Below are 23,388 nucleotides of genomic sequence, written 5' to 3' on the forward strand. Positions count from 1 at the left end.
GACCTTGCAACGGCCGGTTTTGTCCTCTTTCGACCGGGGCGAGGCGTGGATGCGTGTGTTCACAACACGGCGCTGTGAGACAGGTGCTTCAGGTAAACAGAGAACGCCGCCGCAGCCCTCTAACCTTCATTGGGACTCCAGCACAGTGAGGTTAGACAGCGGCTGACAGATGGAACTGGAACGGCCATGGAGCTCAAAGGAAGCTCCTGGCGGACACTTTTCGTTGTAGCGCAAACTTCCTCTTCTTCTGACTGACATGCGCAGTTGGCCACTGTCCTCAATGGCTGTAACCATGACAACCATTTCTTAAAGTGACAACTGACAAAATATTTTCCACTCAAACATATACCGTACTAACTGTTGTAGTGTACACACTGTACAGTTAGGGTAGTATACAATATACAGGTGAATTTGTGACAAAAATTAAGCTGTTTTAAGCTGTATAGCCCATTTTTTTCTGATAGTAGCCTAAGTAACAGGGGCCTCCCCATCTCCAGATTTTCAGTAAACAGACCAGTAAGATGCCTGAGGGCGAGAAGTGACCTCGCTCTAAAGGGCGAGGTCGCGTGCACGCTTCCGCCTGGGTGACAGACTGCTGGGTGAGCACTGGCGCTTTGGAATGGGGGGTCAGATCAACATATCTGCCTGGGTGACAGCAGACTGCTGAGCGAGCACTGGCGCTTTGGCGCGGGGGGTCAGATCAACATGGAATGAATTCTGTACTGGCCATATGGAGTGTGTCTTGAGTGTACAGGGTTTGATGACAAGGTCAGATCAACATATGGAATGTCAGAACAGGTCAGCTCCATATATGGAGATCTAAGGGTGGCAGTGGGGGGCAGTGCGTTGAGTGTAGGATTTGATGAGGGCCCAGGTAGGGCTGGGCCTTCATTTTCGGGCCTGTTGAGAACCGGCGCGTCTGCACTAATGACTTTGGGGCAGGCCCGTCTAGAGTTTAAATGGACAGGTATCAGACCATCAGTCAAAAAAGGGAGACATCGAAGAGCAAGGATGGATGGGGAAGGATCATTATGGAATGTCAGAACAGGTCAGCTCCATAAATGGAGACTAAGGGTTTGAGTTTTGAGGTCAGATGTAGAGTTGCTGGCTAATATTGATGATCTATATGGGCTTGAAATTGATGACATCAGGGATCTCCATCCATGATGATGTCACGTGATGTCACATGTGACTAACTGACAGGTAATGTACGTTTTCATAGTAAATGCGACCTGCGGTTGCAAAAATACATTTTCAGGTGGGTTGCCAATTTCAGCCAATCAGGAAAGTGTACCCATTAAAGGAGTAGGCTACTTCACCCCCCAAAAAATACTTATTGTCTATCAATTACACCAATTAAGCCAATATTGATGAGCGTGTCATCGGCCAATAGAATTTTGCCAGTCATCAAATTATTGGCTTAGGAATGTGACAAACTAAAAAATCTCCATGAATTCAAGGGTGCTTTGCAATGCATTGCAGACTAATACATTTCCATGCTTGACTGATTCCAATTAGCTTTTTCTATACTCATTGTGTCTGGGCTGTCAAATAGTCCAGTTGCTTAGCTCCAATATATAAAGGAATCGTTCAGTTTGTGATAAAAGCATGAACTCTGGTACACATGTAGCCAAAGGCATCCCAAACATAATTGGATGTGGAGGCATCCTGAATTTTCAACATGGCACCCATGGCAGCCATTTTTCAAAATGCCACCATTGACATCCTATTATAAGGCAATATTTTCTAAATTTCCTTATGCTTTAAGTAGCATGTGACATATCAAACTAGGGGGTGTTCATGATGCTAAATCCATTCCAAGCATTAGTTTGGGCTAATTGGCCAAATTGGGCTAAATTTGGCCATAGCAACTTGCCCAAATGTGCTGACATCAGCACAGTTGGGCAAGTTGCTATGGCCAAATTTAGCCCAATGAGTGTTTTTATGCAAAACTAATGCTTGGAATAGATTCAGCATCATGAAAACCCCCTAGTTTGATATGTCACATGCTACTTAAAGCATAAGGAAATTTACCCTGGACCAGGAAATGAAACCCAATGCATTATTCTCATAGACATTTCTTAAAGTATTTATTTAAAGACGGTTACGCCGCGGACAAAGCCAACTCGAGTCGTGACAACTCATGACAACACAAAAAATATTTTGGACCAAACAAATAATTACAAAGAAGAAAAAAACTGCAGGTTACAACACTTTTTTTGTTGTTTTTCTTCTTTGTAATTATTTGTTTGGTCCAAAATATTGTTTGTGTTGTCATGAGTTGTCACGACTCGAGTTGGCTTTGTCCGCGGCGTAACCGTCTTTAAATAAATACTTTAAGAAATGTCTATGAGAATAATGCATTGGATTTCATTTCCTGGTCCAGGGTAGGAGGTGGGTTTGTGCTGTTCTTAGCCCATTATAGCATGGGATCTCTTCACTCAGTGCTTTGTCAGGTTGGCTGGGAAGTTGAGTGGCAGAAGTGTGTCTAAATTAAGTGCATTGTTGAACCCTCTCTGACTCTGAGAAGCTTGCTCTCAAGAACAAGATGAACAACAATGTTGTTCCACTGTTTACCTCCCATACAGGCCACCAGCTAGCTACCCTCCCACGACCCCCACAAAGCTCTGTCTGAACCAGCAATGTTAGAGAGTACCACCAACAATAAATTAACCTGTGGCATTGTGAGACATTAAAACTGCCTTTGGAGACATGCGCATCATGTGCTGCAGAAGGGGGAGAGGGGCGATTTGGAAACAAAAATGTTATGGTCTACATTCATTAAATCCCAAATGCTTCTTTCGTAAACCTACTTGTGTTTTTCCCTCTCCGTTTTCTCTATATATAGGCCAAGATATTTGTAAAATAGCCTACATTATGTGACAATATTGGGAATTTCCAATTTAATATGTTGTTAGGCCACAGGCATTGGTGTGCCTGTGGAGTGGACACATAATACAATCAGAAATAGACCATTAAACAGCAACAGAATGTATTATTATAGTAGGGAACTGCTTGCTGTATAGGCTATGTTTGTGCAATGTGTGTGTGTGTAGTCTAGTCTACTACTTGAGTGCCAGCTAATAGTAGCTGTAGTATAAAATATGGCATTGGCAATGCCTAGTATAGGTGCAATGGTGCATGAACAACTTTATTTTTGGAGGGGGGGGGGGTAAGCAACCACAATAAAGCTTCTGATTTGCACACACCATCACATACATTATACACCCCAGTGACACTGACCCCACCCATCTAATCTAATCCCCTCACTGTATATGTTTCTTTTCCCTTTTTACCTCCTTTATGATGAATTCCTGTTCTGTCTATAGAAGTGTCTATTTGTACGTCTCTAAATGTTTTGATGATTTGAACATGGTGGACCCTATTGGAAACAAGTGTAATGCTTAATTGGGTCGTCCACTCACAGTTAACAGCCTTTGTATTGAGTTTGTGCTTGAAATGTACTGTAATTCTGCAAACTGTTAATAAATTCTTCAATCAATCAATCAATCAATCCTACCCAATGTGCCCACTAGCTGCTGCCATGCAGCCAGCTGGCCATGCGTGACGCTTCCTTTAATGTGGTTTCCAGAGGCAGAGCTACGCTGGACGCATCTTGTCCAATTCTCCACCCACATTACACTTGTGTCGGCTAGTGTGTGTGTGTGTGTGTGTGTGTGCCCTAACCAGTTTGATCAGCTGCTGCTGGATAGCAATGTGATCCCTCTCTCAGGACCTTATTTATTATTACTCAGACGTACAACAATATTGTAACCCATCGAACATAACCGAAATAACGGATCCTACAGGCAGCAATGTCGGTCATCCGGAAGCAATTAATTCCAGACGTTGTTTTTAATAGTTTGAGAGTGACTGCTTTACAGTTCGGCTGGCTGGCAGTTGTGCGAAGTAGCTAGCCTACTGATTATATGAATATATAATTTGCGTGATGGACCGGTTATGCAGCAAAATATTTTTTGTAACATTTGCTATCGGCGCATCTTTGGGTGAACGCGAGGACGCGTCTTGTGATGGAGCCTTTGATATTTATTTTGTTTTAGACAGGTAAGGTGTGTGTGTGTGTGTGTGTGTGTGTGTGTGTGTGTGTGTGCGTGCGTGCGTGCGTGCGCGCGCGCGCGCGCGCTCGCACCGTAGCTGCGCATATCAGTTGAAATTAAGACAAACTGCTTGTTTTTAATACTAAATCTTAACACAAAACTGATTTTAGTGTAGGCTATTGCAACTTCCAGCATGTTGTGAATTGTTCTCCAACGACCAGAAGCTTTTCATCTCTGTAGAAAAGTAAATATTTGGGAGTCCGTTATTTCCATCCATGTATGGTTGTGTTTGGTGCTGCAACAGTTTGGCTGTGGCTTATTTTAGGACATGATGAAGGCTACTTGGCCTTTTATGTGTAGCCTACTGGTGCAGAGTTCATCTGCAAACATTCGGTTATTCTGTTGTGGAAATAAAATTGGCATAGGTCTTTCAGGTCTATTGGTTTTGACTCTGGTGTGCTATAGTCTGTTGTTAGTCTGATTTCCAAGATGTCAGGTACATCTGCATTTAGGACCGCACTCACTCACTCACTCACTCAATTCAATTCAATTCAAAGGGCTTTATTGGCATGAGAAAACATACGTTTACATTGCCAAAGCAGAAAGCACAATACAACAATACATCAATACAATCAAAACAAAAAATATGTACATTTGAACGTCAGAATCTTCAATAGATCAATTTCTATATTGTACCAAGATCGCTGGATGCAGGTATAGTGCAGGAATCTAAACAATGATTAGTCTTTAGGGTGGTTGTGTTCCGTTTGATATCCTTCTCCTATCACAGCAACTCACAAATCTTGCTGCTGTGTTTGCACATTGTTGTACTTCGCCCAGCAGATATGGGAGTTTTTTGTCATTGGTCATGTTTTCAAAATCTCCGTGTGTGGTTGTAATCTGTGGGAAGTATGTGTCTCTGATGTCTTGGTACAATGGACAGATGGTTAGGAAGTGTAGCTCGGTTTCCACTTCATTTTGTGTGCAGTGGGTGCATAGTCTGTCTTCTCTCGGGATACAGGTCTGCCTATGACGGCCTTTCTCGATCGCAAGACTGTGCTCACTGAGTCTGTACCTAGTTAGGATTTTTCTTTGTTTTGGGTCGGTCACGGTGCTCAGGTATTCTGCCACTGCGTATTCTCTGTTTAGGGCCAGATAGCATTCTAGTTTACTCTGCTTTTGTGTTGCTTCTTTCCAATGTGTCAGGTAGTTTTCCTTTTGCTCACTCACTCACTCACACTCTCTCAGATAACCAAGTCTGTCCCCCATGCATCAATCTGCTCCCTGATTTTGCAGGTCAGGGAGTGTATCAAAGCACTGGGGAGAGATCTATGATTTCGTGGAGAGACTCACTAACAGGTTTGTCAGGTAAGGAAAATGGCAACATATGCAGTTGTTCTGTTCTCTTTCTTTTATGTTATGTTCCGCTCTCCTTTCATCAAACCGACCCTGCTGTACTGCTGATGAAAAGGCCTTGAAAAGTTAATTATTTTTCACACTGTTTACACAGGGAGAGATCAGTATCGCCCCGTAATTACAATCCAAACAAAGTGAAACTGGGACAAATCTATTTTTAGGAGGAGCAGATATAATGTAGCCTATACTGCCAACTCCTACTCTAAAATACCCAGGGGGATGTGGTGAGCTGAAAGTGTGAGATATTTTTGAGACTTAATGGTGGGGTACTAAGTTTAAGCTGCAGGAACGCCCGCCCCAGATGTTAAGGGTGGTTTAGACCAGAACAAAGACATGAAGGAGTTTCAGATAGAACGCATGGTACAATGAAAGGAGAGTAGTGCACATCTAAACAGTACAATGCTCCGTGTCTACTTAACTCGGAGAGTGTAAACATCAACATGGACTAAATGGACCCCTATGGCGTCCCTATGGACCCCTATGGCGTCCTTTCGTGGTAAGGCTCTGTGGTTCAAACCTTTTTGGCCATGCACCCCCTGTTACCTTCCGACCTAGCTGACGCCCCCCCCCCCCCCCCACATGGAAATATAAATTGCATAAGCTATATAGAAACATATATTTCCTATTTATCCACATATATGCACATATATATGAACCTGAATATGGCATATATATGCAGCATAGCAAATATAGCACCACCATTAGCCTTTTCATGTCGCGCACCCCCTAGAAGGCGCTCGCGCACCACAAGGGGTGCACGCACCACAGTTTGGGAACCACTGGGTTAAGGCATCTAGGCTACTGTACTCCCTCTGTAGGTCAACTGTAGCGCTATGCGTACAACAATATGGAATTAGAATTGTAATGTTTATGATGTGTGTTTGTCAGTGTGTTCCAAGAGTACGTCTAGAGGATTTTCATAAACAGACACTTTAGGATTGCCTACTGTACATACTGTCTGTAATATTATACAATAACAAATGAAACAAATGAAGAGGGCAGGGAGCAGACATTTGCTCATACAGAAATTGCCTAACAGTAATTGGCAAAGCATTATAATATGCCAAAGTGTGTGTGTGTGTGTGTGTGTGTGTGTGTGTGTGTGTGTGTGTGTGTGTGTGTGTGTGTGTGTGTGTGTGTGTGTGTGTGTGTGTGTGTGTGTGTGTGTGTGTGTGTGTGTGTGTGTGTGGGGGGGGGGGGGGGGGGGGTTGTGTGTGTGTGCGTGCGTGTGTGGGGTTGTGGGTGTGCGTTCCAGTCCCAGGATGAGGGTATCATACATTGTCTTTTCATCAAGAGCAGAAGTCATACTGCCACTTACTGGAGACAGGTACCCTCTCTCTCTCTCTCTCTCATATTCATGCTCCTTCATGTTTTGTTTGTTTGTCTCAGTATTTAGTAGTTTAAATTAGTGTGCCTTGCCATTCATGTTGGTTAATGTGGTCATTCATGTTTGTTCACAGGGCTGATATTGCAGAGGGTTTAAAACAGCTGAGCGAAATAAGACCTGCAGGTGAAACGTATATGCACGAAGGCATGAAAGCGGTAAGTAGTGTTGCTTTTGCAAAAAGCGCTATCATTTTCCATTTGCTCATTCAGACGCACATGTAATGGGCATTGGGCATCTCTTTTAGAGACCCTCAAAGACCATCCTGAGAGAAAGTTGATTGAGGGTGACAATGACATTCACTAAAAGAGAATCAGACTACAAAGACGGCATCATCAGCTGTTCTGCAATGTCAGAATGTGATTGTAAACAAAGTTAAGTTTAAATAAATATGTAGGAAATTGTCCTGGTGACAGACATAATGCAATTTAATAATTTACCAAACCAATAGAGGGTATGCGCGTGACATCATCATCAAACCCGGAAGTTATGCAGGAATGCCTACTGAGTGGCAAAAAACTACTTTCTGGCCTCGATAACCCATGCATCCAAACAGAAAAGTCCTATCTGATTGCATTAAACAACGTTAAACAACGTTAAACTCACTTTGCATGTTGCTTTGCCACTCGATTTGCCACTCGATTTGCCATTCACTTAAATACATTTAAAGCAGGGAAAACTGGACATTAATTTGTTGAACGCGTCAAAAACGGTTTCTATACATGCATGTGCCGAGCCAAGTTTGTTTGAGCTTGCCACTACAATAGGTCTGTTGGGTGTGTAATATTTTTAATTACAAGGAATGGGGAGCCAGCTGGGGAAGGTGCTGCAGGGAAGGGAAAGAACTGGCTTGTTTAGAAATACAACAGCTTTTACAAAAATGACAAAAGTATATTGCCAAAATGTGTTAACCTCTTGTATTGTTTCGTCTGTCCCCGTACGATATCCTGCAGGTATTAGAGCAGATGCAGGCCCAGACCTCACGGTCATCCAGTATCATCATTGCACTGACTGACGGCAAACTGGAGGTTTACCCATATGAACTGACAATACAGGAGGTAATGCACACACGCACACACGCACGCACGCACGAACATACGCACGGTCCTGAAGCCCAGAATTCTAATATCGTCTTTGAATGAGTGTTTGATGTTTGGTTTCCCATGCAGGTGTCCCGTGTTCAAGGTACATATAGTTACGCATGCTGTGTGCATGCAGTCACACACAGTACACAGACACACAAATTATGATGATGCAAATTATAATAAGAAAGATGGTGGTGCTGGTAGTGTTTATGAGCATGATGACTATTTGATATATTTAATTTGTTTTTACCCTGTACTAATTAGGCCGACAAAGTCAGAGGGTACGGTGCCAGAGTGTACTGTGTTGGAGTCCTGGGATTTGACCACAAACAGGTAGTTGGTTCATTTACCGGTATTCATTATTTTTTGTTATCTATTTTAATATATTTTTAATTTGTGTGTGTGTGCGTGTGCGTGTGTGCGTGCGTGCGTGCGTGCGTGCGTGCGTGCGCTGAACTTGATTGATTGAATGAATTGAATACTGATTTGGGTCAGACATGTATAGCTACTGGTGAAGTTCAAGGTTTGATTTTGTGGTTCGAGGTTGAGCAAATAATGGAAATATAGAACGTCCTCACAAGTATTTAATAGCAAGCCTGTGCAGTATGCGTGTTGCTCTGTGCACATGTCTGTATGATGATGTAAAAACAAACTCATTACTGTAACTGATATCCTTACTTGTTGCCTAGATGCACTGAAACAGGAGGAGGCTAACTGCATTATCAGTTTCCTGATGCCCAATAAAATGCCTGATAATCCATTCTCCATCTTAGGACAACCCTTGATACAGTCTGCATTGGTTGTGGGCACGCACGCACGCACGCACGCACGCACGCACGCACGCACGCACGCACGCACACACACACACACACACAATAATATACTGTGCAAGCCATTATCATATTATTAAATCACTTCATTTTAAGTGCAATTTTCCCAATAACAATATGTCAATTTACACACTGGGATAAGGTCATTGCACTGTAACTACACACATCAGCAGCCATGTAATAAATAAATATGTAATTGGTATCAGTCTGGTATCATAATCAACCGCCAGCATCGTCTCTCCCATGTAATTTTCGAACATGGAAAATAACCTTTAGGAAGCAGCAGCCGTAGGGCCTGCTTTCTATGTCCTACCAACGCTGTCTGTAGATAGACCAATATGTGCTGTGGTCTAAGGAGGAAGTAATTACATCATGCTCTAATTGGATGGTGCAAGGCATGCTTCCCGTTCTGCCGTCATTAGACGGGAGATGAAAGCTCTGGGCGGCAACCAGAAGCACCGTCCTGTTAGGAAAAAAGAGCGTCCGACTCGACTCCCTATGAGATGAAACACATTTAGACCTGGGGACGATTCTACAAATGCCTTCTAAATCCTGACAGTTTTCTGAAAAACCTTCTCAAACTATTTCATGTCAAGGACCCCCAGAATTATCTGTATTTGGCCGCGGACCCCAATCTCAAAATATGTTGTTCCAGGGACTCGGTGCCGCGCTATGAGCTTGTAGATCTGCTATTTTTCAACAGCTACGTAATGCTTAAAACACCAAAAGGGGTTCCCGTACTGAATGGGTTAACTACTTTGAAGGGAGGCCAGCCTTTCAATAAGGCTACATAGTACACATACATACATCGCACTGCAAAAAAAATAATAATCAAAGAACAGTTGTGATTCATCTTAAAACAAGAGGAGAACACTTAAGTCACTTGATTGTCATTACAATTGTCTTTCCTTTGCGACCTGTGTCCAGAGATGGTAGTGGTGCGAAAAATGCTCAGACCATTATCTACAGTATATTGGCTGCTGTGCTGGTGATGGTGTTGTTTGTCAGACTGAGAGCTCAGCCCTCAGTCCCACAAGACATTAACTTTTTTTTCTTGCCTACATACCTACCTTTGTCCATCTCTTTTGTTTCTTGTTATTATTTATTTATAGACCGTCTCTAGAGATTAAAGTGTCTGCTAAATAAATGCCTATTGTAAATTAGCTGTTTTTGTTTTGTTTTTCACCTTCTATATTGCAGCTCGCTCACATAGCAGACAGCACAGATCAAGTGTTCCCAGTGTTGTCTGGATTCCACGCTCTCAAGGACATAGTTGACTCGGTAAATGTTAGATTATGTTCTATCAGCATCATACACAAATGAGTACAAGTACAGAGGTTCTCACCTGTATGAGTCCTCATGGGTCGTTTCAGATGACTCATGTAAACAAAGACTTTGCCACACTCTGTACAAGTAAAAGGGTTTTCACCAGTATGAGTTGTAACACCAGTATGATGTTATATTTACTGTAGATGCATGCATAGAGTACATATCTGCCATGAATATAGCATCACAGCCCTGTCGTCTGTATATTTACAGATTCTGAAGCAGTCCTGCACAGAAATATTTAGAATAGAGCCATCAAGTGTTTGTGTGAATGGTAAGTTGGTTGGGAAGAGTTGCTCATTCACTATGAACAAAATAGTTATAATTCATGATTCACTCAATTTGCACTTGTCTGTCTGTCTGTCTGTCTGTCTGTCTGTCTGTCTGTCTGTCTGTCTGTCTGTCTGTCTGTCTGTCTGTCTGTCTGTCTATTCTTCTGGCAGATCCCAAGTTAACATAGTTAGTTAGTGGTGGAGTGATATATGTTAGATGTGTGCAGCCTTTAAAGAATAAAAATATGATGCCACTGCTACAGTATGTAACCTCTCTCCCTCTCTCTCTCTCTCTCTCTCTCTCTCTCTCTCTCTCTCTCTCTCTCTCTCTCTCTCTCTCTCTCTCTCTCTCTCTCTCTCTCTCTCTCTCTCTCTGTCTTTATAAAATTGATGCTTCCCAGAGTCGTTTAACATTGTGTTGAGGGGGAGTGGCTTCAGCGGGGCCAGACGGTCTGAGGGCGTTCTCTGTTCTCTCACAGTCGACCACAGGACATACAGTCAGTAGAAAACATGTTGCCATTATAAATATTGAAACAATTAAAAGTATTTACAAGAGTGTGTGACCAAATGATAATTACACCGGATCCATTTGGAACACATATTCTTTACTCCTTTTCCCGAAAAGTTTGGTTAATTTCCTCTCCAACAGTGCCGATAATAGTTGCACCTTGACCCAAACCATTTCGTCAAGTTCTGAGCTGAAATAGATTGGTCACTCTTAATGAATGTTAGCATGGCAAAGTTATCAGTTGTTTCACCCTTTGGAGAGTGGATGAAAGGATCTTATAAAAGGAAGGATGTAGCATCACTTACATGTAGCATGTAGCATATTAGCTTCTCTCTGTTCTTGCAGTGGTTCCCAACCTTTTTAGCTCAAGACCCAAAAGAGAAATGAGACGTTTGTCCGGGACCCAAACTAGTGAAAATAGCAGACCTACAAGCTCACAATGCATTGCGAGCTTGTAGATTGGCTATTGTCATTGTCATTACTTCTCATATATTTGTTTTCTAATTTATGGAATTTCTTTGGCTTTTCTTTTATTTCTTCATGAAATTACCGAAAAAGCAAAAATGCTTTTTTTCGGGAATGTTTTTTGAAAATGTTTTGAAATCATAATAATTCAAAACAAAATGTAGGAAAGGGACCTTTACAAATTTGTCCGTGACCCACAAGTGGGTTCCGAACTTCCGACCCAGTGTTTCTGGAAGCAGTTTTTGACAAGGACTCCGTCCTGCTGTGATCAGGACAGCACAGTGGGCTTTTTATTTGATGTAAGTCTGAGAACAATGGAGACATTATGTGGTTGAACAGAGAGCATGAAGATGCTCTATGTCTCATTAGTCTATTTACAGCACACGCACATGGGGAAATTGAGGGGTGGGGAGGGAGAGATAATGGAGGCGAAAATCAGAGAGGGAGGGATAGATAGGGGTGGGGGATCTAGAGGGAGACTGAGGGAGGGACAAAATGAGAAATGGAAGGAAGAGAAAGAAGAAAGAAGTGAAATAGAAGGAAGAGAGTGAGTGTCTCAGAAAGGTCACTGACAGAACACCAACACATGACCATTTCTTACCATCCTTATTTTTAGCTCTGCATTTGGATGGCAGCCAATTGAAACACTTTGTCCTGAACAACATGCAGTATCTACAGTAGCAAGCTCCTGGTTAGATTGCCATTCAATCTGTTGTACACTTTCATTCTCCCCAGACAGAATATGAATCCTACTGATTTTGGTGACGTTATGGCCTTTCCTCTGGCCTAACTGTGCACTTGCACACAAGTTATCGCATATTGTAATGTGCAGCCAGATTGCCATGAAACTTGCTGAGCAAAAGGATGAACCCTAACCGTTTGAGTGATCTTTCATCTAGTACCACCAAATTATGCAAAAATGATTTATAATAATCCGATGGGATTAACTCTAAGGAGCTGCACGGCCTCGAGGGGCCTCGGGACTCTAGTCGTGTTTACTGCTTGGCTCATTTCCACACATAATGTTATTTTATTCTTTCTTTCACCATCGGTCTGGTCTTTCTCTGTCAACTGTCATTGCCTGCTTTGTCTCCCTCACATGTAGAGGCATATTATTTAAAATTATATAAAATTTGTGTTAAAATCAATTCTCATTCTCCCATCACGCGTCTGTCTGTCTGTCTGTCTGTCTGTCTGTCTGTCTGTCTGTCTGTCTGTCTGTCTCTGTCTCTGTCTCTGTCTCTGTCTCTGTCTCTGTCTCTGTCTCTGTCTCTGTCTCTGTCTCTGTCTCTGTCTCTGTCTCTGTCTCTGTCTCTGTCTCTGTCTCTCCACACACATGCACACCTCTCTGACCGTAGACCAGAAACCCACAGTGGTTGAAGATGGCTATCTGTTTTGTCCTGCCCCTGTACTCTATGAGGTCGGACAGTAAGTGCACTTTTACATGAACACATGCACTCCAACACGGCACGCACACAATTACATACACAATTACAATGGTACATACACAATTACAATGGTAATACATTTTACCATTGTCATTTATTTTGCGGACCAAAATGTAATATTTAATTTGTAGTTTCATTTCATAAATTCTATTGTCGGTGCGGCAGCAATAATTATAATGTTCTATAAGACTAAAACCGTAAACCAAAATGAATAATTGTTGATCATGTTTTCCCAATGTCATTGAACCATGGTGGTTTACATAATAACATTCTTGTGGCTCACCAGTGTACAGTATGACCAGCATATGGCCACAGATAAAATATGACATTGTATCATAATGGGACAATGGCTGTTTATTGAAATGGGTGCCCACTAAAAAGAGGCTAACCCAGTACATCAACACCACAATCAATCTATCCTTTATGTGTGTGTGTGTGTGTGTGTGTGTGTGTGTGTGTGTGTGTGTGTGTGTGTGTGTGTGTGTGTGTGTGTGCGTGTGCGTGTGCGCGCCCACCTCTAGTCCATTGCTATGCACTAGATATCTTTTTTAACAATGCACTACATAGTTAATCCTATAGTGTTCAGTGTGAATGTCGCTTTAACAAGAACGAAGATGATTAGCTGCTATGAATCTAGGTTATATTGTTCATGGTTATCTGTCCATATCTGTCCTTCCATACATTTTTAAACTGCATTCCTTTTCTTTTTTTTCTCTGTGATGTGTTGTGTTCACTTGTCTGTACCCTTTAGATCTATAGATGTGCTGATCAGCTTAAACAATGGAGAATCCTACATCTCTAGTCCTATCACCATCTATGCAACTACATGTGTGAGTACTAATGACAAACACATGAAACAACAACTGCACTGATGTATCAAATGAACGTGTCAGTTAGTGGTAAACTCAAACATTTACCGTGCGTGAGTGCGTGCGCGCGCAAGTCGTCTGTTATTAATTTTAGCCCCATCTGGAGGAATCAATTCCTGGCACACTGTGTGGCCTTGTGCACGTGCAGTGTGTATCTGTGTTAAGTGTTGGATAATGGTATGTGGTCACTTGTGTGTTTAACATTAGGTTAATGCATTCACTGAAGTCAGTGGATTATTATATGCTTTTGGTATATGTGTACTATAAAAGACCAAATATATATATAGTTATAGGATAATAAACGGACAAAAATAGCAGACCCTCAAGTGTGTGTGTGTGTGTGTGTGTGTGTGTGTGTGTGTGTGTGTGTGTGTGTGTGTGTGTGTGTGTGTGTGTGTGTGTGTGTGTGTGTGTGTGTGTGTGTGTGTGTGTGTGTGTGTGTGTGTGTGTGTGTGTGTGTGTGTGTGTGTGTGTGTGTGTGTGTGTGTGTGTGTGTTTCAGTCCAGTGGGATCTGGGTGCTGTGGCTACTATTGGCACTACTACTGCTACTGGCTCTCATTCTGTCCTGGTGGCTCTGGCCTCTCTGTTGTACAGTGGTAAGTGGGTGTGCGGGTATGTGTTGTACAGTGGTAAGTGGGTGTGCGGGTATGTGCATTCAAGTGTATAAATCTAATTTAGGAGGTGGCCTGGATGAGTGGTGTCTGATGTTGAGAGACCTTGTGTTACACCTCTAATAATGTGTTACAATTTAGGTATTTATTTAGCAGACCCAGTCATCCATAGCGACTTACAAAGTGAAAAGTCTGAGAAAGTGCCATGAATACTTGTCAGAGTATATTGGAGAACAAGGATATGGTACAAGGCAACTAACAAAACAAGTAAGAAACATACCATGTACCATGTATCAAAGGAAGTGCATCTGCATGTTCTAGTTAGTAGGAAATAAGAGGCAGACAGGGTTGGGGGACAGTACGTGCTTGAAAATGACTGTAGTGCTACGGTTCATGGCTGCTAATGAGGTGGTATCTGAATCTCACACGCGTGCACGCCGCGCACACACACACACACACACACACACACACACACACACACACACACACACACACACACAGACAGACAGACACACAGACACACAGACACACAGACACACATGCGCACACGCGCGCACATACGCACACACATTTCACAGCTTAGGAGCCAGGAGGAAGAAGAGTCCCCTTTGGCTGTCTGGAGCGGTGGCCAGGAACGGATAGATGACCTGTAGGCCTTACTGATCACATAGCGTGCAGGAAGGGGTGTAGGCTGGATCGTAGGCTGCGTTGTAGGTTATCATCTCACCAATGTTACCAGAACATAATCATCATCTGTGCTCCTGCCAATCTGAGTAATTGTAACCGGATCCATTCGTTTTTTCTTGGCCAATACATTTGTAATGCGATTATTCTAATATAACAGATAATAAGTAGGCATATGCTGCAATAGACATTGACAGATATAATAGTTCCAGTATATTGTGTTTTATAGGTAATCAGAGAGCCCCCTCCAAATCGTCCCCCTCCACCACCTCCATTGCCAGTAAGTAGCCTATACACTTATCTTAAAAAATAAAAATGATGCCCGTGCACTTGTTCTGATGTCTGCTTTTTGCCCTTACCTGTCCAATACCTTAAAATGCCTTTTTTATGGATGATTAGTACACTGAGCTAACAATGTTTCTAAAAAATATGTTCTGCAAAACACTTTACAAACAATTGGCATTGCAAATTGCATTCAGGGCTATTCCCTAAACAAGCAGATGATGGCGCCACAATACCTTTTATCTCTTTACATAAATCAGTTGCATGGCTTTTTTAAAATTGTCATGTCATGAGGATTGTCATGGCTTAGGTTCACAGTTCATACATGATTGTTATATAGATTTTCAAAACCGTTTTTTTTTTTTTTTTATCTCACAAAAATTTACTTTAAACCCAGCATCTTGCATTCTATACAGACTAACCCTGGCGTAAACTCATAAGCCAACAATATGAATTGGACTAAAGGTCCTTACACACACAGTGTTACGTTTTCGTGCAATTAAATTGCATTAATTTAAACTGTTGTTTGTCTCATGATCCACACAACATGGATATAACAAAGCGATAAAGTGACAATCATTTTTCTAGATGTAGTCGTTTTCGCCCTGAATAAAAGCATCAACCTTTATGAATGTGGTGTCACCAAATTAAAATAACATTTTGGATGTTTATTTGATTCATCATATTCCTGGTGTGTAATGCTCAGCTGTAGTGTTAAATAACTACAATTGTAGTTACAATTGTAGGCTTGGAGTGATGGCAAGGGTTTCATATTTCACACAATTAGCAGATTTACAGTAAGTGTGCGGGTGTAGGGGTTGGTCTTGTCCTGAAGGCCCTAGATTGCTTTGTAGCGTTTTTCTGTGGACACTGCAGCAAGGATCTCAATGACGGGCATACAGAAGGCGGTTGACATGAAGATGTAGGGGGGTAAGGTTTGAGTAAGAATACCGGCAAGTCTAAAAGAGATGTACACAATGTGTGGTGTGGGTAATGGCTGATTTTATCTCACGCAGGAGCCAGAGGAAGAAATATTGCCAAAACACAAATGGCCCACTGTAGATGCTTCCTATTATGGAGGCAGGGGTCCTGGTGGAATCAAGCGAATGGAGGTAAGAACTTGCAGCTGGATGTTATGTCAAATAACTCTTTATTATTTATATTTCTCTTTTAAAGTTGGTCTTTGTCCACTTACCTGTATATAGTCTACTAATGCTCATGTGGTCCTTGTAAGTTCCATGCTCAGGGATCCACATGACTTAGCCTAAGATTTAGACTCTCGTTGATGTATTTATCGATCTTCACTCTACGAGTGTCTAAGCGACCTTGCCCCATGGCTTGTGGTGGTCTGAAAATCCCTGCCTCAAAGTAACTCTTAACTTGTACAAAAATGCAAAATCTAAGGTGCTTACCCTGCTGCCCCACTTGTCCGGTTTGTCTGCGGAAAGCAATTACAGAGAGATCCAAGATGGATGCCAGATTTCGAGACAGAGTGGATCAAAACACTTTTTTTATTGAAAACTACGGATCTACAGGGTATAAATGCTTTTAGCAGACAAACCGGACAAGTGGGGCAGCAGGGTAAGCACCTTAGATTTTGCATTTGTACTGTACAAGTTAAGAGTTACTTTGAGGCAGGGATTTTCAGACCACCACAAGCCATGGGGCAAGGTCGCTTAGACACTCAGAATCGATAAATACATCTACCAGAGTCTAAATCTTAGGCTACACATGACTAGTGAATCCTCTTTAAAGCAGAATAATATATCAGACAAAAAATATCTGAATCAATATAAGCGTTCTGAAAAGGTATCTGGGTCTAATATATTAAATTAGATATGAAGTTGAACTTTAATAACTGTGATCTTGTTGGAATGTTCCGGACACACTTTGATAACTTCATCTCTTTGCTCTGCCTCTGTAGGTGCGCTGGGGTGAGAAGGGCTCCACGGAGGAGGGTGCACGGCTAGAGAAAGCTAAAAATGCGGTTGTAACCATGCCAGAGGATGTGGAGGAGCCTATTATACGCAGACCCCCACCCAGACCACCTCCCATCTACAACTCCCCACAGCAGTCTAAATGGTACACCCCTATCAAGGTTAGTTAATATCAACAATATCAACTGCAAGCATGAAATAATGCAACATAATGGTTGTGGCTATTACAGGATATATGTTTCATCCACAGCAGTGGTAGCCTCGGAAACCCAGACGTTTTTATTTCCAGGGAGAAAAGAAAGTCTGGGTCCGAGTCCACTTCAATACGGCATACAGTAGCGCAAACGTCGATCACTCTCTACTGATTTCTGATCGTCTGCACCTTTGTTAAATTGACGCACACACGTACACTCCTCTCTCTCTCTGTCGCTCTAATTAATTAGTCTCATGTCGCACAGCTGCGTCTAGATTCTCCCGGCGGATCCTGCCGGAAGCTGCCTATGCCATAGAAAGCATAGGTGGACCCCAGGCTACAGCAGTTTGTTGCATTCCTGGAAGTAACAAGGACACTTACAACTTGCACCAGCTCCCCTAGCTACAGTAGATGGTATAGACCTGCAAGCACAGCGATCAGAATCATCTTTGTTGTCACATCACAGGTTTTACAGGTGTGAGGCCGAGGTGCGATGTGTGAGGCAGAGGTGACCTCGCTTCTGTCCAGGCCAGGGCATCTGAGTCATTCACACTACCGAGGCCATCCTGTCTCTAGATCAGCTCCAGTGCACAGGTTGCAGGATGAGCAGAGGTCTCTCGGCTGTCACCTGTCACAGTCCCTGCTGCTGCAGCAGGAAGATAGTCGCTGTCTCGCCATGCTGATGGTTGAGCTTTCTGCCATAGCTATTCGCTACAGTATGCTGCAGAGATGTCGGGTGCACTGGGTCGGTGCCGTAGAGACTGGTGGCCAAGAGCGGCTCAACCTCCATGTCAAGAGAGAGCCACGAGGGCTCTCTCTTGACACAAGTAGAGCTGATTACTTGCTGCTAGTCCGTACGGTACCGGGGGTCATCTCTTGCACCCCCTATACTGTTTAGTGTGCTGTGTGTGTAGCGGCTAATCGGGCTCCATAGACCACTCATGACCTACTCTTTTACCCATTTTATCCATAGCTCTGGCTGAGGCAAGCGATAGACTTTGTAATATTGTGAATATAATGTGCTGTTTTCTTTGTGTGTGTATTTGATGTTTTGTGGTTGTTTATATGTCTGCCATGTGAGCAGAGATGCTCACATGGTTCGTTGTACTTTGTCCCATACCCTATAATATAATGCATGTTCTCTGTACAAGTTATTTGTTTCTAAATTGCTCATTTGTTTTTAGGGGCGATTTGATGCATTGCTTGCCTTACTGAGAAGACAGTATGACAGAGTGGCTATCATGAGGCCCACACCACAGGACAAGGTTAGACCTCTGTATTTTCTTTCTTTCTTTCTTTCTTTCTTTCTTTCTTTCTTTCTTTCTTTCTTTCTTTCTTTCTTTCTTTAAAACTTGTTAGAATATGGCATATTAACCAATAGAACATGATGGCGGTCAGAGAAGGGACAATAAATAAAAAAAGGTAATGTTATGCCATGTTATGAACTTTGATTAGTTAATAATAATATGTTGATGATAACACATGATGATTCATGATTAATGGCTGAAACGTTTTTCAACCTCCTAGTTAACTTTTCTTATTTTGCAGGGACGCTGTATCAACTTCACTAGAGTTCAGAGTCATTAGATTTCACACATAGATGGAGAGAGAGAATTGGGGGAACTGGCTGTATTGTCCTGTGTGCACTCTGAAATGAAGTACCTCCAATGTGTAATGTTGGAATTAAATAAATTCCTGGTCATTGTTTACTCCCCATTTTATTTTGTCTCATCCTTCAAGCGATGCTTCATTTATACTCAATCTTATAGGACAGTGTTGTGTTGTTGACATTGATTTGTCATTTGTTGCTAATTGCTAATGTTGATAATTCATGAGCCTCACCTGCTGTCAGCTTGTTAGTGATGCCTTGTACCTCAGTGTTTTTCTACTTGTGTTTGTTTCTCAAAAGTATGGAAATGCATATTATTATACATTATACATGATTCAAATACAGATGGCTGGTCTAACAAAGTCATATTACAAGTATCTAATTTGTAACAAAATTATATTAGGCCCTATCCCAAAATGAATATGCACATTTCAGGAAAAAGGTGGTTCCAAACTTCAATGTACAATGATAAGATGTACGGTATAGTACATCAAATAAATCTGCTAATGTGTACAAAACAAACCCTCAGCTTTTCAGAAGGCCTATTTTCCTGCTTTTAAGAGAACCAAACCAAAACTAAGCTTGGCTCATCATTGAACATACCTTCATACAGTTCCTTCATGCAAGTAGATAAAATACTAGTTTCTACATACTGCATTTACTAAAAAACAAAACAAAGTATCCTTTTAATTAACTGTAATTGAATGGTGTCAACTGGCTAAAGAAGCAAAAGGTTTCATTCATGGCACTCATTACTCATTACTTTCGACCTTACTTTCTTGGCACCAAAAACAATTTACTCAGTATTGCCTTTATTTAGTTGAAGGAACTTTCTGGCACGTCCAATCATTGATTTGTTCAATGCACTGAACCCAGCATTTCTATGGGACCAAGTCTCTCTGTGAAATTTGGATGTCATTAAGGTAGGCAATTATAATTTGTATTTTATTGTATATATTTGTCCCAGTGGGAAATTGAATGAAAGAGGTCCAATGATAAAACATTGAGGAGCTCCACATGGCATTTCATTCATATAGGCTACTGTCTCAGAGGAGCGCTATATACCTACAGTACCACATCAGACATCAAGCATGAGGAAACCTGCCTACCAATGGCATGAGGATTCCAAGCTAAAATAAATGACAGCCTATCATAAGAGGTACATTGTGGTGGAAAGAGGAGCTCTTGAAAGCTTGCTCCTACTCCTAAGGCTAAAAGTAGGCCTGAATTTGCATCACTTACTGTAAGTTCGGAGATGCTTAGGACTGATTTCCTAGAGGCTTGAGAATGGGCATGGACATAATATTAATGTGAGAGTGTTTTAATTCAACTATGAAAGTAGTGGTTTAAAAATACTACAGTTGGTTTATCTGAAGGGTTTAGGGCAAATTTCATGCATGATCTTGTGCTATATCCATCTGGACCTCTCACGTTTCGTCTGACTGAGACAGGTCATCTTTAAGAGTCAAAACAAAACACATACATGTATTCCAATGCAGTCATTGATCGATTTAATTTTTGAGTGGTGCAAACCACTCCAAAAACCAGCTTTGTTTGTATCCGTGTTTGTGTGTACCTGTACGTGGGGCCCAAAAGAATGAGCATGGTTACTATGGTCACTGACATTAGGTCAGACCACAGCTGATCAGGCTATATAAGACCTTGCACCACTCCGTTCACACGGGTGTGATTTTTTATTTGTAGAAAGTAGAATGGGTACATTTCAAACGAAAGGACAAGTTAATACAAAAACTGTTACTGTGGTCGACACCATGATTAAGCATTACACTTGTCTACAACAGGGTCCACCATTTTCAATTCATCAGAACATTTTGAGTTCAGATATACACTTCTATCAATCATCAATAACAGATAAACCACCACAATGCAACTGTTAAGCCAACCACTGGGTGTCACTAGCAGCAAGTCTATAACCTGTCTAACATGTTCTAGCTCATTGTTATAGTATAAGTATAACATACTGTAACTCAATTTCCCCCTAAATAAAGCCATTATTCCTTTATATTTATAAGTAAGTAATATCTGAGTAGCTGCACAGGCTTTATTGGCACAAATCAATCAAAATAAATTTGTTTTTGAATTTTCAAGAAGTCCCGGAAACATTTGCATGCACCAGAGAGACGGATCTGTGACATCTTTGGAAAAAAGGGGTTATATCCACATGAGGGATTACATTAGTCAGCAGTCACCGTGGGAGGGAAGGATGTGAGATCAAAAGAACTAGATTATGCAACCTGATTTTTTTTAGCTTTTTAATGTGTAAATCACAAACCTGTAAACAGATTATTTCACATCTATTAGGCTTAGTTTTAACATACTGGTAATTTTTGCAGGTGCAATTTATAGCTGAGCAAAAAACTGACAGTAGCTTAACCAGACAGTGGCCCTGTGGTTAGAGTGTCCGCCCTGAAACTGGGAGGTCGGGGTTCGATCCCCGGCCGGGTCATACCAAAGACTGTTTGGCACTCAGCATCAAAGGGTTGGATTGGGGGTCAAATCTACTAATCAAATGATTCCCGAGTGCGGCGCAAGCTGCAGCTCACCGCTCCTTGGCTGCGGCTCAACCGCTCCAAGAGATGGGTCAAATGCGGAGAACAAATTTCACTGCGGTAACGTGTGTGACAAATCGTATGACTTTGACTTTGACCAACTGTACTAGTTCACACTGTATATATGGCAATCATGCAGCTAATAATGTAATCAATTAAGATGAATGAAACTAAAAGGGAGAGAAGAGAAGAGGTGAGAGCACAGAAGAAGATAAGGGAAGGCAGTGGAGAAGGCAGTGGAGAGTCGGGACAGGAGAGGGTTCCTAACAGTACTACAGTAATACAATGTAAAATAGTTCAGCATGGAGTCAACACCCCATAGTATTTTGTTATTTCAATAATGAAATAGGCTTTCAACCACTCAATCAAAACATGCAATGTTGACTTCACTGTCAATGCAGAATTTGGGGCATCGTTGCTGTCGGGCAGAAACCTTGTACCGGTATGTCCAAAACCATTACGTTTCAGGAAATGGGGAATAAAATGAACCTGCAATGGATCCAATGCAGTTATTATTTAGTCACAAGCTCTTTCACCTTCCATTGGTTCAATATTGATAAAAACCTACAGATACACTTTCTCTTTGAAAGTCTTTCTAGAATAGCAAAAATAACACAATAATCTACAAGCTCACAGTGTCAGTGTGATGCGATACATTGTGAGCTTTAACTCAGCTATTTTTGCTACTTCTGTGAGTTTGCTACTTCTACTCTGTTGTACAACAAAGTAGGTCATTCATTCATGAAAAAAAAAAGATTAAAGTTGAAATATGGACATAGGTTACAGGAGGGTCAGAAGAATGTTGTCGTGATGTGGAATACAACAAGACCATGTTGTCCAGTCCTGCAGGTATAGGGGCTAAGTAAATGAGAGATTTATAACATCATAAACCCACTTAAGCTATTTGATAGAAGGACAAGCCTGGGACCAATTTATTAGGCCTAGTTGTTTCAATCATTCCAAATGATTGTGATAATATATTGGTACTTATTTAATTTCTCAACATACAACATGGTGCATAATGATAAAGCTTTTGACTACTTGATTTATAATAGCATAGTAGTGTCACAATGGCAGCAGCAGTGACGTGGCAGCGGTGGCCGAACGGATTGCGGAGCGGTCTTGATACCGGAACGTCGCCAGTTCGAATCAGCGGTCCGACACTGAAGTGCCCTTGAGCAAGGCATTGAACCACTACCATGAAATGTTCTATGAGCAGGGCCTGGCTGGAAACAAGTTCTTGAGCTTAGCCCAGATACCCTGGGTAAATATAGTAACTTTGCTTTGCTTTGCTTTACGTGGAATGTTGTCACTGTGAAATTGCAACTTTAATATTTCTAATGAAATCTTGAACTACTGATTGATTGATTGATTGATTGATTGATTGGAAACAGTTTGTAGAATGGATCCAGTTCAAAGAAAGTACAGGTCAATACAAAATCTGCTAAGAGTATAAAACCAGAAAAAGCACTAAGACTTGTTTACATGAGGGTCCTCCATTTTCAATTAATCAGAATACAAAATATTGATTGTAAACTTATTTATAGCCTGCTGGAATAGATGTGCTCCTAGGTCTTATTATGTAGGATGGTGGTAGTTGCACTCAAATATTTCTATTTTATTCATTTAAAATTCTGCTTACCGTAAATACCTTTTCTACCTAATATAATATTCAGCTGTTCAGTGAGCCCACACAGTTTATGCAGGAGCTGTCTGTTCTACTTTATTTTGGTTATCTATTTTTCGGTCTCAGGCCCTGTTGCTCTCTGGATTTTTTTATATTTATCATCTTACACCTCTTTTTTATTTCACTATTATTGTCAGTCTGTGCCTGCATGTG

General features: G+C 41.6%; 2 protein-coding genes across 5 annotated transcripts in view; one reads left to right on the plus strand and one right to left on the minus strand.

The window, feature by feature from the left end:
• pigo (phosphatidylinositol glycan anchor biosynthesis, class O) overlaps window positions 1-1,478 on the minus strand; it is a 16,158-nt gene extending 14,680 nt beyond the window's left edge. Inside the window, exon 1 of the mRNA XM_079524600.1 lies at window positions 4-1,478. The gene's annotated coding sequence lies outside the window, so the exon portion shown is untranslated. The remainder of the gene's footprint in view (window positions 1-3) is intronic.
• The window catches only part of antxr2b (ANTXR cell adhesion molecule 2b), a 20,735-nt gene extending 1,659 nt beyond the window's left edge, over window positions 1-19,076 (plus strand). The window contains exons 1-17 of one of the 4 annotated variants that reach the window (XM_079524603.1): window positions 3,702-4,065; window positions 5,355-5,426; window positions 6,730-6,801; window positions 6,935-7,016; window positions 7,812-7,916; window positions 8,208-8,276; window positions 9,974-10,054; window positions 10,313-10,373; window positions 10,773-10,868; window positions 12,703-12,772; window positions 13,544-13,622; window positions 14,163-14,258; window positions 15,187-15,237; window positions 16,256-16,351; window positions 17,164-17,337; window positions 18,554-18,634; window positions 18,918-19,076. In XM_079524603.1, coding sequence (XP_079380729.1) covers window positions 3,950-4,065; window positions 5,355-5,426; window positions 6,730-6,801; window positions 6,935-7,016; window positions 7,812-7,916; window positions 8,208-8,276; window positions 9,974-10,054; window positions 10,313-10,373; window positions 10,773-10,868; window positions 12,703-12,772; window positions 13,544-13,622; window positions 14,163-14,258; window positions 15,187-15,237; window positions 16,256-16,351; window positions 17,164-17,337; window positions 18,554-18,634; window positions 18,918-18,956 — 1,440 coding nt within the window. In that variant the 5' untranslated portion in view covers window positions 3,702-3,949 and the 3' untranslated portion in view covers window positions 18,957-19,076. Of the gene's footprint in view, window positions 1-3,701; window positions 4,066-5,354; window positions 5,427-6,729; window positions 6,802-6,934; window positions 7,017-7,811; window positions 7,917-8,207; window positions 8,277-9,973; window positions 10,055-10,312; window positions 10,374-10,772; window positions 10,869-12,702; window positions 12,773-13,543; window positions 13,623-14,162; window positions 14,259-15,186; window positions 15,238-16,255; window positions 16,352-17,163; window positions 17,338-18,553; window positions 18,635-18,917 lie in introns of those variants that run through there. The other 3 variants (XM_079524605.1, XM_079524604.1, XM_079524606.1) reach the window with 3 other exon arrangements.
• The last annotated feature ends 4,312 nt before the right edge of the window (window positions 19,077-23,388 follow it).

This window comes from Electrona antarctica, assembly GCF_951216825.1.
Source record: "Electrona antarctica genome assembly, chromosome: 16".
Taxonomy (NCBI): Eukaryota; Metazoa; Chordata; class Actinopteri; order Myctophiformes; family Myctophidae; genus Electrona; species Electrona antarctica.